The sequence below is a fragment of the Terrapene carolina genome, unplaced genomic scaffold (genome assembly GCF_002925995.2).
Source record: "Terrapene carolina triunguis isolate 2854851 unplaced genomic scaffold, T_m_triunguis-2.0 Scaffold192, whole genome shotgun sequence".
Lineage (NCBI taxonomy): Eukaryota > Metazoa > Chordata > Testudines > Emydidae > Terrapene > Terrapene triunguis.
This window is the reverse complement of record NW_020664543.1, coordinates 10452210-10468779: the sequence shown is the minus strand read 5'-3', so window position 1 is coordinate 10468779 and position 16570 is coordinate 10452210. Positions and strand designations below refer to the sequence as shown.

At 43.6% G+C, this 16570-nt stretch overlaps 1 protein-coding gene across 1 annotated transcript in view; it reads left to right on the top strand.

The window, feature by feature from the left end:
- The window catches only part of STXBP4 (syntaxin binding protein 4), a 116664-nt gene extending 101159 nt beyond the window's left edge, over positions 1-15505 (top strand). The window contains exon 17 of the mRNA XM_026654605.1: positions 11550-15505. Within this exon, the coding sequence (XP_026510390.1) occupies positions 11550-11664 (115 nt within the window). The 3' untranslated portion in view covers positions 11665-15505. The remainder of the gene's footprint in view (positions 1-11549) is intronic.
- The last annotated feature ends 1065 nt before the right edge of the window (positions 15506-16570 follow it).

Below are 16570 nucleotides of genomic sequence, written 5' to 3'. Positions count from 1 at the left end.
GAAGTCTGGATAGGCAGAATGGAATTACTTGAAAAATGAAAAATATATCAAAGTTTTTAAAATAGTTCAACTCCCAGTATATGTGGTTACAGTGAATTCATCTATTCTGATTTTCAGTGAATTCATTTTGTATTGTAAGGGAAATAACCTTAGAGGTAAGACAAGGGAACTTGGCACTGGCTTTTATGATAACATGAGTTTGTAATACAAGAATGTTAAGACTTTAAGCAGCTTCTGGCTGGGTTGTAGCTTTTTTGCGGGGGGTGGGGCAGGAAATTTTTTTTTTTCCAATATCAGGCACCAGAATGGAGAAACATTCTTTTGTCCTCTGCAGATACTGTACTTCCCAATCAGGTTCTGGCATAGCAGGTCATGTACCAGTTTACATTTCCTCCCTGTGAGCAGAACCCTAGAGCTAAATTCTCTCTCCCTTGTATGCTCATAAATCCCACCAAAGTGACTGGAACCAGTTCTGATTTCTGTTTACTGCAATAGAGTTACTCCAGCTTTACACAGGTATGACTGAGGGCCAAATTCTCCACTACCGGGTCACTTCCATGTAGGGACTGGAAACTTGGTGAGTTCAAAATCCTGTTAATTCTTCCATTCTTGGAGCAGGGTTTGCCACTTTGTGGAAGAGGCCACTACTAATCCTTACAGTCCTTGGCGTCTGCTGAGACTGTCAAGAAGTTACCACACAGGGAGTTGTTTTTTTGTGATGTAGTCACATGTCCACTGGGAACCACCGACCCCTTGCACGCAGGCTACTGAACTACCCTCACATGGTGGTAACACTCAATCACTTCTGACCCAGGGGAGATTTGAATTGTAAGTGAACGATCATGTACCCCACCACCAATTCCAAGTGTTTACTCAGCACCGGATCAGTTTACTCAGCACTGGATCCTACTATTATTGTTGTTGTTTTGTTTCCAGACCAGGCCATTTGTGTATTGCTTGCACCTTCTTATTAATACCACTAGTAGTACCACTATTTGGACAAATAAAAGATCTTTTCAGTGATGGTTACCTCTTATGAATCTGCCCATAGACTTTTAATATGCTGCTGTTTAATGGGTTTAATCAAGGAATAAATTGGACTCTCTTCTTGGGCTTTCCTTTTATATTATTTAAGTACTAAACCCACAGCCCCTTCAGAGAAACACAGCATGATTGGGGGTTTTGTGTGTCACATTAGGAGGTGATCAGTCTCACTGAAGCCAATGGGCACTAAGGGCACTAACCATCTTCCAGAAGCTGCTCAGCACCTCAGGCCCTTAATCTGCAACTCCTATGCTATGCCTTCCTACAGGTGTTTCTTATAAAATGTAATCCTGGGAGAGAGTCAAGCCAGCTAAAAACTAAACAGAAGTTATTTTTAAAAAATGTTTACTTTAAGTTCAGATAATCTGGTTTTGATAAATACAAAAAACGTTATTTCCCAAAGTTCTTGTAGGTTCTGAGTTCTGGAAATTATCTTCACCAGCTGTTCTCAAGATTGATTTACTATACTTACCCAGTTTTACCCAATTACTTATTTGATCTAATCCCCCTATAAAGCTGAACAACAATTGAGAACAATTTCCTCTTTGCAGATCTCACCAACACTAGCATCAGCATAAGATGGCAACAGCATGTTTTCAGCTTCACTCAGTTAACTGAGAATCTCCATATAATTAACATCTGGCTTCCAAATACTGACATTTTAAAAGAGGCTACAAAAGCATATAGGCTGGTTCTTGAGTCAGAAATCTTGACTGGGTCAGCAGTGTACAATGGCCACAAGAGTTGATGGCCACACTGCTGTTTCACCATAATCAGTCAGAGCTGATTTCACTGAAAAGACAAAGCCAAGGTTAAGTCAAAATGATAAGAGCAGAGGGGTAAAAGTGCTGTCTCCCTAAAAGCCAAGGGATAGTTTTGATCTCAGAAAATGTGATCATAGATACATAAAAGTGGGTGTGGGCTGCATTATTTATACCGCACCATTAACTATACATTAGCTGCAGCCTGTATGTTGAGTTTGTGAAATACTCCATATGTGCCATATTCTGCACAGCCTTCCAGGGCAATAGAACTGACACAATCTGATGCACAGGGGGTCCCAACTACAAAGCACTGCCGCATGGGATTTCTCTCTGTGCCACCATGCAAGGAGTGAATGGGGCCATAGCCAGTAAATCTACAATTACTGGGTCCACTGGCCAAAAGTTCTAGTCCTGGGGAGTTCAGAAACAATAGATTCTTCTGCAGTTGTAAGACTCTGTGGTTCCTTTGGTACTCCGCTGCCACCCGGTGGTAGGGGGAAGGATCCCACATCTCACCACCAGCACCACTGCAGAGCAAAAGACATGGTTACTCTGGCTTTGTGCAGGACTGCTGTTATTGTTTATTATTACACAGGCCTTTACAAAACACTTAAAGGCAGTATTGATCGAAGTCCAAGGGACTTGCAGAGAAACTCAGAGAAATAGAAAATACAGGGAAACAGTTGGGTGCAAGGAGGCAAAGAGAGGCATTGTGGTTGAGCAGTTAGAAGGCTTCCTGAAAGAAGTGTGTTTAAAGGAGAAGGGGAGTGTTGGGTGCATGGAAAGCAAAAGGCCATTCAAAGCATTAGGGGAAACATGAAAGAAGAGGCAGAGCAGGAGACCAAGGGAGCAGTTAGGGCAAATCCTACAAAGCTGTGTGGAGCCCAGCAAACGGGGCTGTGCACTGAGATTCCATGCAGGAGAAAGGGGAAGGACTCATGTATTGGGGCCCTCCAGGATTGTCCTGGAGTCTCCAGGAATTAAAGATTAATCTTTCATTAAAGATTATATCATGTGATGAAAACCTCCAGGAATACGTCCAACCAAAATTGGCAACCCTCATTGGGGCTTGGGTTCCTGAACCTTCGCTCTGTGTAGGGCAATCCACCTAATATTGAATCCACAGGCCCTAGCTCCACTTCTCCCATAGCCTGGCCCTACCCCACCTCCAAGCCCTCACTGAATGGCAGTGCACAGGAAGTCCTCACAGTGATTTCCTCCTGGCAGGTGGTGTGCACCCTGAGTGGCATCCCCAATTCACCTGCATCTGGGGATCTCTGCACCCAGGTGTTTCTGCATATAGAGGGGGAGAATGGCAGGATTTGCTCCTGGGAGCATACTCGTATGTAAAGGGATCTAGTATAAAATATGGGGGAAGAAAATCAGTGTAACATGACAGGTGTATTACTGGTGTAGCCATAAGGTGTATTACTGGGTGTAGCCTTATGATCATGCAGTTGCTGCTAGCAACAACTTTTGCTACATCCTGTTTTCATTGCGGGCTGTTTCAGCAGCAACATTGAAAGTACCAAAGGTTACAGTTTTGATAGTAAGGGATTTCCCATCCTCAGTCCTTTGCCTTAAGGCAGTCAGCAAAAGTTAGAGTAATTTTGCAATAATTTTAATTTATGCACAGATCATTTAAAGTTTTATCAAGCACCAATAATCTTGAATTAAGCATTACTGTATTTTGCATTGCCAGTTAGATTTGGGAGATCCAAAATCAAGGATACGAAAGATTAACAGGTCAGTAAAATGACTGATGCAAGTTCAACAGAGTAGGTTGCTAGGATATGGGTTTAGAAAAACCCCAGCTACCTTTGTCATTGCATTTGTGCATTTGTTTTTAAATGTGACACATTCTGCCTTCACTTACATCGTGTGCAACACCACTCTATTCAGAGGGTAAGCATAGGCTTCACATGAGGCGAGAACCTGTCTTTCTATATTCAAATAGGGCTGAATCCTGGTCCCATTGAAGTCAATAGCAGAACTCATTTGGCCCATAATGAATCTTTATATGATGGGAGTTTGGTTGATTATTGGTTTGGAGAGACATCCAGAGTCCCCCAAAAATCTCAAACAGGCCTTGCACAGGATTTCTTCTCTTGCAAGTTGCAGGTCACTCATACAGTCATGCAGTGGAGAATTTTGGTCAGTTAATCCACGGGAAATAGCCCCAGTTCACATTGGCCACCCCCATTCAGTCTCCCAGCACAATAGCATGGAAAAAGCCTCCATGGGGCATTACATGGACTCTGTGCAGAAGGGGAACCCTACAAAGTGACCTGCACCAGTTCTGATGCCTACAAGGCTTTCCATGACGCTTTGAGAGGTGACAGAACTCGGCTCTGTACAAATTAATGTAATGTAAATGGGAGATTTTTATCACTTAAGGTGAAAAACACAATTTACTAATTCTCAAAATCTAGCAAAGATGCGCAAGCTATTTTTCATCAGCTTATCCCTCTATCTTTGAACCATTTGTCTTTGAACCATTCTTTCCTTATGATAATGTCCTAAATTCTCTTCTTGAAATAAACCATTTTGCATGCTGGGAAGTAAGAACCATAAGGAGGGTAATTATAATGGGATTTAAATAATTCACTACTGTTTCTTTGCCAGTAAAATAAAGACTGTGTTCTCTTGTTTTGTTTGTACAAGCAATAAAATTTGTCTTACAATTTACTACTCTTTAAAAAAAAAAAAGCAAACAACAACAAAATGCTGACATATTCCCAGCTCAAATATTTGTTTTCCAACAATAAACTTGGCTATCTTCCAATAACGCTGACTTGTTTGTAAACCTAAAAAGCTTTAAATATAGCTAACACATAGTTGATTGCTCCTAAAATGTGGTCAAATGAATCCTTTCCACAAGAACATTTGCCAAAGGATGCTGCACAGTTGAAATGGAAAATGGTTTGCAGTTATGAATTTGTGTGGTGTTGCTGCCTTTTCAAAACTCTGCAATATTGACAGTAGTGTCTCACTTCAAAAAAACATGGTCCTTCAGTTAAACAAAACCTAGAGGTAGATTTGAACTCCTTCTTACTTCTATTGATGCCCCTACCACACAAATCATAGAGGATGTATTTCTAAGACGAGAATGTTCCGCAAACCAGTAAATCTGGGATTATCTCACTGGACTGATTATGTCCAAGCTCTTTAGCCACAGCACTTGATGAGTACTAAAAATAAATAGCAGGGCAGTATACAATTATTTTGTCCCTAAATAATCTGTGCTTATTGTTTGTGTCTTTCTCTGATGTGAGACGTCGTATCTGGACTTAACGTTTATTTATAAGTGTTCTTCTAATAAGGGTGTTTGGAAAAGGGTTGTAAAGAGAAAATGGCCCGTTGCACTTATCAGTTGTAAGGGGCAAAGCCTGCTCTTATACCAGTGCAAATCCAGCATCACTCCATTGAAGTCAGTGGAATTTATTCCAGATGCACACTAGCCCAAAATTTGGCCCCAAGTATTTTAAAATGGAGGGGCCTGATTCTGTTCTTCCTTATACCGTTTTTTCCACCAGTGTAACTCCATTGATGTCAGATTTTACTGCTGACTGAGGGCCTGCTCCTGCACCATGGGAATTTTTGCATTGACTGCACTATAGGAGCAGGATCAAGCTCTCATAGTGGTAGGGGAAAATCAGATCCACTGTCAGTTGTTCCCCAGCTCTAAAGTTTATAGAAAAAGGCAACCTATTAAAATAGATAAATAAATAGAAAATGAAGTCTATGTTGGGTGGGGGTAGGGTAGGCCCACCTTATTACCTGTGGACATTTATTCACATCATTGTTAAACCAGCCCACAATTTGTTCTAATTCACATGATTGGCAGTGTGTGCTCCTGGTTCATCGATTCATTGATTATAAGGCCACTGTGGTTACGTCTGACTCCTTGTATAACATAGGCCATAGAACTTTCCTGAATTAATTCCTGTTTGAACTGGAGCAGATCTGTTAGAAAAAAACATCCAATCTTGCTTGAAAAATTACCACTGATGGAAAATCCACCACAGCCCTTGGTAAGTTGTTCCAGTGATTAATTACCCTCACTGTTAAAAATTTGCAGCTTATTTCCACTCTGATTTTGTCTAGCTTCAATTTCCAGCCATAGGATTTTGTTATACCTTTGGCTGCTAACTCAGACTTGATATAGCTGTGTGATAGATCAGGATTTAGGCATGTTGGACAGGACTGTGCAGGACACTGGGAAGGAAAAGGTAAAATTAAAAATGATTCCATTATTAATTAAAGTCAGTAAGGGAAAGCTGGATAATGACTATGTAAAACTAGGCAGAACAAAGCACTTCAGATAGTGCTGTAGGGAACAAATACTGTATTAGCAGGGTGAGACATCTGACTCCATGACTCTACAGGTCATCAAAATCAGGTAAGTAATTCAGAAAATGTACTAAATGATCAACATGTTTAAGGCTCAGTCCTTCAGCCGTTACACAGGCAAGTGGAATTTCAGGGCCACAGAATTGTAGAGATTGATATCCAGTTTTAAAACACAGTGATTTAACTTGCCAACCAGAGAAAAAGTCTCTTTGGGGAACTACTAACATCTCAGAAAACTCATTTTAGAAAATATGGCAAATATTTTTTCCTGTTGAAAACCAGATTTGTAAATATATAAACACACACATAATTTTTATGTAATGTATATACACACATCTATAATTTAATATTTATCATTTTAACGAGTAGATTGATTTGTTAAATTGTCATGTTGTTCATAAATCCCATATAAAATGTGATATTAGAACTCTCTTTTCAATGTCTATGCATGATCGCTATAAACCTGTTCCCTTTGAAATGTACACACTTGTTACGCTAATAATTAAAGAGCTCACTGAAGGCTCCTATTCTTGTAAATCGTCCCATGGCTTAACTGGGGCTATTTGTGAGCATAAAGGTTGCTAAATCTATATGCCAAATCTTGCTGTTCTTACTCAGTCCCTCTCCAGGCATCACCCCATTGAAGGATTTGGCCATGTACTAAGTAATGGATACATTGACAGGCTACCAGCTCAGAAGATGGGGTAATCTAGTTAAAGCAGCTCAAGTTTTAACTTAAATTAGCTTTGTGGTCCAGCTTTACCTCATGGTTGGCAGCAGTACTGTCCTCATCACACTATTTAGTGCTAGCTCAGTACATCCGAGTAAAACGCGTGAGTACAAGGTAATGGCATAGCTCATTCATCTCATCAGAACAGCATAATCCCTGTACCAGTGAATCAGAGCTGCGAGACACTGACGCAAAAGCTAACCTTCAGGTATTAAAATGAGACCACAATCAAATGGTGCAGGAAAAGAAAGAGCAAGTGAACGCAAAGGCAAAATTTGCTCCCACTTACAGGGGTTTAAATCCAGAGTAGCCCCATTGCTCACTCAGAAGTTAGAACTGAGAACTGAAATTGGGCCCCAGTTTAGACTGCAGCTCTGTGTTAGAACAAGGCTTGAGACTTACTGTAAATAATGTAGCTGTATTAAATCTGTGTTCTAGCCCACAAACGCGGCCTTGTTCCTCAAGACATTGTAAAGGCGAGTGAGTGTAAGGGTACATCTTCACTACCCGCCGTAACAGCTGGTAGCAATCGATTTATCCAGGATTGGTATATCGTGTCTCGTTAAGGGCGGGTGTACTACGCGGGGGGGGGGGAATCGATCCAAGATACGCAACTTCAGCTACGCGAATAGCATAGCTGAAGTGGAAGTATCTTGGATCGAATTACCTGGGGTCCAGACGGCGCGGGATCGACGGCCGCGGCTCCCCCATCGACTGCGCTACCGCCACTCGCTCTGGTGGAGTTCCGGAGTCGACGGTGAGCGCGTTCGGGGATCGATATATCGCGTCTTAACGAGACGCGATATATCGATCCCGGATAAATCGATTGCTACCCGCTGATACGGCGGGTAGTGAAGACGTACCCTAAGACGCGATATATCGATCCCCGAAAGCGCTCACCGTCGACTCCGGAACTCCACCAGAGCGAGCGGCGGTAGCGCAGTCGACAGGGGAGCCGCGGCCATCGATCCCGTCTGGACCCCAGGTAATTCGATCCAAGATAGTTCGACTTCAGCTACGCTATTCGCGTAGCTGAAGTTGCGTATCTTGGATCGATTCCCCCCCCCTCTCCCCCCTCCCCAGTGTAGACCAGCCCTAAGAGACCGTGGGCCAGTTCCTCAGCTGATGTAAATTGGCCTAGTTCTGTTGGTTTCCATGGAGCTCTCCCGATTCACGCCAGTCGAGGATCTGGCCTTATGTTTATTGCTGCATAAGCTAACTGTACTTGAAGAAACTGTTCAGAGAACTGCTCAGGAGACAGCGTGCAATGCAAATACACCGGGGGGGGCAGGGGGGGAATAGAGAAGGAGCAAAGCTGCGGCAGGTATTAAGAGAAGAGAATGAAGTGAAGGGGAAAAATCTAGATGAGAAATGTCTTATATGAAGATCTTTATACACTAATAAAACTTAGTCAGATTCAGCCCACACTTACACCTCATGAAATCAGTGGGTCAAATTCTGCTCTGTGTTCCACCCGTGTAAATGCAGAATGTGTCCTTTAACTTCCATAGAATTACAGTCATTTACATGGGCAAAACTGAGCGGTGAATTTGGCCCAGTGGATTTGCAAAACAAAGTGTAAATCAGGCCAGCAATGGGGCAGATGCTTTTCCCTCTAGCCACGAGGGAGTACTCCCTATTTATGGGACCACTAACCCCAGAGCTGTGTTTTTAAATTCGCTTGTGAATACATATAATACTCCTTTTTGCTGTGTATGCTACACCACAGCTCATAACTAACTGAAGAATAAAATCACTCACCTTATTACTAGGCTTGGCAGGATTTGATTTAAATCACTAGTCATTGGTAAACATTAATTTCATCGGATACACAGAAATAGATGTAAAAAATATCCATTGCTTGCAGTCAGCAAGCGCAGCCTCGCCTGCACCTAGCACCCTCAAGCATCTAGATCTCAGGAGGCACCAGGTGTGGGGAAGACTGCAATCCTGGTGGGGCAGAGCAGAGATCCCAGCCAGGACCACGCGGAGAATGACGAGTTCCCAGCTGCAGGGCTCCTGCCCAGGGACAGTCCCTGCTTTTGCAGCGGGTGAAGTGAGTGGGGCAGTGATGGCGGGAATGCAGGGGCTCCCTACGTGGACCTGGGGTTGGTGACAGTGGGGTGGCTTCCCCTATAGCCAGGGGCTTGTCCTCCTCCTTGCATTCCTGGCCAGGGATCTCTGCTCTGCCCTGCCAGAACCGCAGCCTCCTTGCGCCTGCAGGGTTCGGGTGTCACTAAATAATTGTTCTCTCTCTCTCACTCATTCTCTCTCTCTCTCTCACACACACACATACATACACACACAGTTAATTTTGCACAATTGTGAAAATTCAAATAGAAAAAAATGTTAAAAAGCGCTTAAAAAACCCATAATCTCACACAACCAAAAATACTAAATCGATAAAAATCGGTATCTGAATGAAACAACAAAATAAAAATCAAATTCTCCCAAAACTACTTATTACATATTCCACCCTTGTTGCTTCTTTCCTATGAACTGTTTCTGTTGTGGAGTGGTGAATGTGGCCTGCATTAGGATACACAGGCCAGGCTCCCATTAACCTCAGAGGGTGCTATGGATGTCCATAGTGTGGACAGATTACAGTGGATTTGCAAAGAGAATCAATCAGGGCAGAATTTGCTCAGGACTGCAATGTTTTGTTTTGTTTTGTTTTGTTCTGTAGGGTATAGCAGCACAGGTATTTGCTTGTTTAACAGGGTTGTAAGGTAATATAATGGGACTCTTGTGGGTTTCCTTAGCATGTCTGTTCCTCTGGTCTTACTTATTTTCCTTGCTGTTGCATATGAAGACAATATATTCATCTGATTTGTCAGCTTTTTTGCACCAACTTGCCTATAACAACAACTGAATCTATTAGCAGGCCTAAAAACAGTGGAAAGAACTGTATTTCCTTTACCAACAGCACATCCTTTCTAGAAGGGACAGAAGGCTGTGACCTGCCCACATACGGTGTGGATGGTATCCACACAACTGATCATTTTATCTTTTTTTTTTTTTTTTTTGTGCCTAAGGGGTAGTGGGGGAAGAGGGCTTGGCCTTGCACTATGTATGTTATTTGCAGTGTTCTAGCCATGTTGGCCCCAGGATATTAGAGAGACAAGGTAGGTGAGGAAATATCCTTTATTGGACCAACTTCTGTTGGTGTAATGGACAAACTTTCAAGCTTCACAGAGCTCTTCCTCAGGTCTGGAGAAGATAACCAGAGTGTCTCAGCTAAATACAAGGTGGGACAGATGGTTAAGCATAAGGGGTTCACACATGCTGTTGGAGACCACTTAAAATGAAGGGGTCTTGAATGTACTCACACAGAAATATGAGAAAAGACAAAAATACCCTATCACCCATAGGTGAACACTTTTCACACGCTCCATGTCTGACCTCTCTGGTCTTGTCCTCAAAGAAAACCTGCACAACACCTTCCCAAGATAAGCCTCAGAACTTAAATTCATAACTTTGCTGGACTTAACATAAAAACCATGGACTTAAGAGAGACACTGGTTTTATGGCTCATTACAACAATTTGTAATGCTGCTGTCTGCTAACCCTTAATTGCCCACTTCATTTTAAGTGGTCTCCTACAGCATGTTTGAACACTTTATGCTTAACAATCTGTCCCACCTTGTATTCAGCTTGGACACGCTGATTACCTCCTCCAGACCTGAGAAAGCTCTGTGAAGCTTGTCCCTTCAACCAACAGAAGTTGGTCCAATAAAAGATATTATCTCACTTGCTTTGTCGCGCTCATTATGTACACAAGTTTACAGTATTCTCAGCCTGACCCTTTTGCCTGCACTCACTAAATCTTAGAAACTTTCAGAGCAGGTTCTTTTTAGCCATTCGTATGGTTGGGAATGCAGTTAGTGATAGCAGACCAAGATGATGCAAGCAGCTTGGTGCAGTATTTCAAACGCAGGGCCTGATCCTGTAACTCTTACACAAGTAGGGACGACTCACGTGAGTCAGGTTAGTTGCATGAGCACCGGCTCCTGAACATGCCCAGAATTTGTCCCAGCGGAGGACTAAGAATACTCCCGTTTGGGTTTCTGTACCTCTCTCACCTTCAAGAGAAGTCTCTTAATGATTCTGCACCTTTCTAGTCCATCCTCTAGTATCTGAGCATGGGACTGTGAACCAGAATCTCCTGGGTCCAGCTCTGGCTGATTCCTTCTCTGACCTCATCAAGTCACTTGGCCACTCTGCTCTCAGCTTGCTGGAATGTTGGGAGACTTGGTTCATTCCGGTTTGTAGAGTGCTGCTGTATTAGTGGCCAGTAACCGTGGTCATTCATGAGACACCACCTCCAGGGTATTTTCGGTATACCAAGATTCCTTTGCTGCAAGAGCACTTTTCTCCTTAGCTTTCAATTAAATCAAGGGGGAATATTTGAGGCAGGGAACTTGACTTGGGGTTCTCACATCCTAAAGGTACCTCCTTTTGCCTACAGAATGGGAAATAAATGTATGTGAGGTTTCATGTTTAATGAAAGAGACACTCCTACGCTGGAAATATTTTAATGAACAGTGAGACACTGGGGACCTCCAGAGAGGGGCTAAGCATCCTTAGGACTTCTCCTGTTTTTATGATCTGAAATAACTCCTTTGGGGATGCTAATGGCATTTCTTGTTTCCATTTAGCCATGTAACACAGACGACATCATGGATCCATCCAGTGACCAGTGCACTGAACTTGTCCTACTCCGAAGAGAATGAGGAAGACCGCACCAGAGAGCTTCCAGACCCCAAGAGCTGAGACTGGCCAGTGGTGGAGAGTAGTTTCGGTCTCATTTCAGCACCTGAATAAGAAGATGTACACCTTCCAATAGTTTAATATAATAGCGCCTGATCTTACGCCCACTGAAGTCAATAGGAGCTTTGCCACTGATTTAGGTAGGATCATTTTCAAGGCTGAAGTTCACCCTGGCAAAATTTCCACTTAAACCCTTAAGGACTTAGGTGGTGCACAGGACCTGGATAAGTCCTGTGCACAGGAGTCACTCTCACCCTCGTCCCTTAGGATTTGATCCTGACCTTTCACCAGTTCTACACTGGTATAACTTCATTGGCTGGAATGGAGTTAATCCTGCTCCTAGTATGAGAGCAGGATTGGGCCCAGTGGGTGTAATTCTCACAGTGGCTTCAAGCTGCTTGTAGAGCCATAACGTACAAGCTGAGCTTTTTTACCAATGCTAGTAGTTGTAATAGAGATGCCTTTTCTGTAATTACTGAGTTAGTCTGTTTTTATAGCAGAAACTTTCAGTGTATTTTGCTAGCAAAAGTTTATGGCAATTTGTTATAAGTATTGCAGCCCAGATGACTTTTTTACAACTATTTGAAGATGAATGTTAGGCCTTAGGACGACAAGGCCTTGATGAGTTGTCAAGTATAAAGACACAATTTTGGTTGAGAAAGCTATACTCTGTCAGCATAATCATGCAATGAAAATGATTTCACTTTCGTACTTTGCTAAACCTATAGACACATGCAAATATTTCAGTAGAAGCTGTGAAGTTTCAAGTACGATGAAACCTGTGAAAGCACCTCTGGGATCAGCAGAATTCGGTCACCTCCTAGAAGTGGGTCTTTACCTAGATGCAAAACAAAATCATTCTGGAGATCCTGAGGATATTTTAAAGGGGTTACTCAAAATGAGGTGCTGCTGAGGCCCTACAAACAGGTTTCACTGTACATCAGCAGCATGAGATATTTAAGATAATGATACACTCAGCACAAAAGCTGACTTCTGCTTTGAGTGCCTGATTCTACAATAGGTCACTATAAAGGCTCTTTTCTTTTTTTATCTGTGACGGTGACAGGTATTGACCAATGAATGAAATAAGGAACACTAGAAGCACTGATGAATATGCCAAAGAAAAACAGTGGTTCAAATCTTTAGGACCGGGCACAGGCTACTGCCTGAATTCCTTTTGGGAGCATACATAGGAGTGTGACGCTCTGAAAAGATCCAGCTTAGCTCCACTGGTCAATTCAAAGCCAGGTCCCCATCCCTCACACCCTCAATGGGGAGTCTCTGACGAGTGGTGGCGCTAGATTTACAAGCCTTTGTACTAGAGCAAAAGGACCTGACTTGTTTACAGCTCCTGTGCCTGCTGAAATTCTCCCTGCCACCTTCCCCCACACCCGGTGCAGAGCCAGGCACGGGGTAGCTCCGAGGAAGTCTCCTTTCTGAGTCACAGGGTGGCTCTTTATCGCATGTGCGACAGTGTCACACCGGGATAGTCCCTCCCAGGGAATCTGTACTGCGGCGCAGAGAAGTTAGTTCTGCCCAGTCTCTCCTGGAAGCAGATGTCATTCCTAATGCTGAGCAATGTCGTACTCACTCGAGAGGCTGGTAGGAGACCTTGTTGTGTTCTTTTAACTAGGTCAGGGCCAATTATCCATGAATATGCAGTCCATGCCCCTTCATGTCACCGGTAGAGGGAGGACGTTATGGAAGGAGCTTGACCAGCAGATCCACTGAACAAACCCTCCATATAACAGCAGCCCGGAAAGCTGCCATGCTGCAGCCATGATCTACAATGGCCTCAGAGGGAGGATTGTGCCCCCATCCCTCAAACCACCACATAGAACCACTGAGCAAACCATTAACAGGGGCTTTGTGTCGAGCTTTAATGGGCCCTTTAATCATGCCGTTCTTCTCTAAACGCCCTTTAAAAACTGGCACAGACTCCTGCTGCATGCAGGACCTTGTACTGGGGGTTTTCTGAAGTTTCCTTAGTCCTAGGAGTCATGTAAGTGGTTTGTTTATTACAGAGCCAAGGTGGGTGAGGTAATTTCTTTTCTTGGACCAACTTCTGCTTTCTTTCCAGTGTATGGGAGTTACATGATGGTATCTTGTTTGAGATGGTCCCTTCTGGAGTATGTGATGTTTATTCCAGGCACTTTCCGGCTCTAATCAGGGATTTCCTAAGAATTCTGTTTAGTTAGGGCATATATAGACTGTGCCGCTCTGATTTCTTTGGGAGAGATTTGAATCAGGTCGTGGCTACACTATCCTCCAGGGCTTGATTCAGCCATGGGTTATGCCATCTCAAAGTAAAGGTAGGTGGTCACAACTCCACTCTGCCAGTGGTTTCCCAGCCAGCCAGCCCAACCCTGAAAGTGGATGGAGGTAAGGCTAAGACCATGAACGAGGCAGGCTCCACCAATTGGATCCACTGGAGGAGGGCAGCTATGCAAATGCTACCTGCTCTCCCCAAGGAGTGAACACTGACCCCCCCTGCCCTGAGTATGCAATTCACTGCTCACTGCAGCAACGGGGGAGAACCCAAGATCAAATGTTGGCATTCTGCCTGCCGTGCTTTCTTGGAGAATGTTTCTCTTTTATTTTGACTTGATAATTAAAGACTTCTTAGAAACAGATCATTGCATCCATCTAGTTTCCTCTCTATTCTAGTGTTGTCTCATCAGTCACGAAAGCTACTATAGCTCATATTCTCCAGCACTGAGACTGTGTTTTGAAACCTGGGATCTCCAAATGTTCTCGTCTATTTTTGTAAGTTGGCATACTTGTTTCCTAGGTTATTTTTTTTTTCTCTCACTGAAGCAGTTTGCAAAACAATTTTGATTACACTGAATCCTGTAAAGTGGGGAAACGGCTCTGGAATAATGTAATGAGACTTTGTAAAGAGCAGTTGTCAAAACACGCAACTCTGTAATGGCTGCTTTACATTTTTACTGCACAATGAAATGTACCAAATGGAAGAGCAATGGAAGTACAACTTTGTATCCATTAAGAGAACGAAACAAAGGCGTTGCCAGAAAACAGATACTGAAGCCCTATGTACAGTTGACACCATTATAAATAGTCTTCTGCAACACTCCGGTATTTACCTTTACAATAGTACCTGTAGTACACAGCACCCTTTGAATTGGCAATACTGCAAGTACCAGTATTAGAAGCTCAGGTGTTTCAGAGCCTGGAATAAACAGGCAGATTAGTCACAAAGGCCCAGATGCACAAAGATATTCAGGCGCCTAAAACTCTTACTGACTTCAGTGGGAATTAGGCACCTAAATACTTCTGAGGCTGTGGGTCAAACTGCAGCTACGAAAGTCTTCCTTTTAATGCAGCCCAATGTATCACTTAAAAAAAACAGGGTAGATCTCTCCCCACACCACACTGACACAGAGAGACTACCCTGAGCATCCCACTGTATGTTTAAATAAGTCACTACAGACGATTGTTTCACACCCTCTGACATACCACACAAAACCATCATTATTTAGTGTGAACCCACCAACACAAGGCCTATGCACCACTCAGGCCCTCCAAGGCCCAATTCTGCAGGACTAACGTCAGTGGGAATTTTGCTATAGATTTCAGCGGGAGCCCTGAGGGCAGAAGTGGGATTGAAGTGGTGCATAGCCCTTGTGTTGTCCTCTGCACAGGGCTGAATTTCACTATAACATCTTACTTAAGTAAAGCCGTTCTCAAAGGATGACCCTGCTCACACTTGGCTTTAGAAAGCCCCTTTGTACTATCGTAATCTTATTGAGTGAATGGCCACTCCTCGTATTTAAAAAAACACCTAAAGTGATGTAAAGCTCTGACGCTCCTTTCACAATAAAGATCTCAGTGATATAAATCACTTGTGTCTCTTTTATAATTAACACCAGCAGCTTTGTGATATTATCCACGGCAGATTATGCTGACCGACTCCAGGTCTCGCTCATGTTATAGAATTGTAATGAATGAAATCTTTTAGCCTAGAAAAGAGGGTAAATGACAGCAGGCCAATCCTGTCTGTCCCATTCCTTTAACCTTTTTACAAAGGTGACTCCAAATGCGCCTTTGGAAAGGAATCTAGAAAACAGACAGGCCTTTCGAAAAAGCAAATCCTGTGTTCCAACTCTACAATGATTTCCACACAGGCGCTCCCCCCCCCCCCCCCCCGCCCGCCCGCCCATGGAGCTCCAGTGACTTCCTTCGGGGTCCACTCACAAAGATTCAATTGCAGGGTGAGGCTCATGTTTGTAATCACCTGCTTACAAGGAGGCAGCCTAGTCCAATAGGGCATTGGCCCAGGCGTCCTGTTCCCAGCTCTGCCGCTGACCTGCAAGATCCTGGGCAAGTCACCCCTCAGCCCAGATCCTCAAAGGTATTTAGGCATCTAGCCCCCACCGATTTCAATGGCACTTAAATACCTGGGAGGATCTGCACCTCTCTGTGCATCCGTTTCCCATCCCACCCTCTAGCTGTCTTGTTCGTTTAGACTGTAGGGTCTTTGGGGCCAGGCCTGTGTCTCACTCTGTGTTTGTACAGTGTGTAGCACAATGTGGGTCCTCAGTTGCAAGTTGGACCTCTGGGCACTACCATAAATCAAATAATAATTACCGTAAGGGATGGCGGTTTGTCATTCCCTGAAACACACACGCCATCGCTGCTGGGGCGTGTGCATTAGCTGGTTTACTTCAGAGTGTGTTTGGCTCATGGGAGCTATGTATTGCCTGGCTACATCTACGCCACAGGCCCAGGCCTTGTCTCCTAGGTAACCATGCCTGCTGGAGAGCATGTCTTACTATTACAGAACGGGTCTTTGCTGGGGGGAAACGGCAACGTTATTTTGCTAGGGAAGGATAAATGTGTCAGGCCCGGGATGAGAGGCCAGTTCAAGCTAAGCAGCTCACGCTGATCC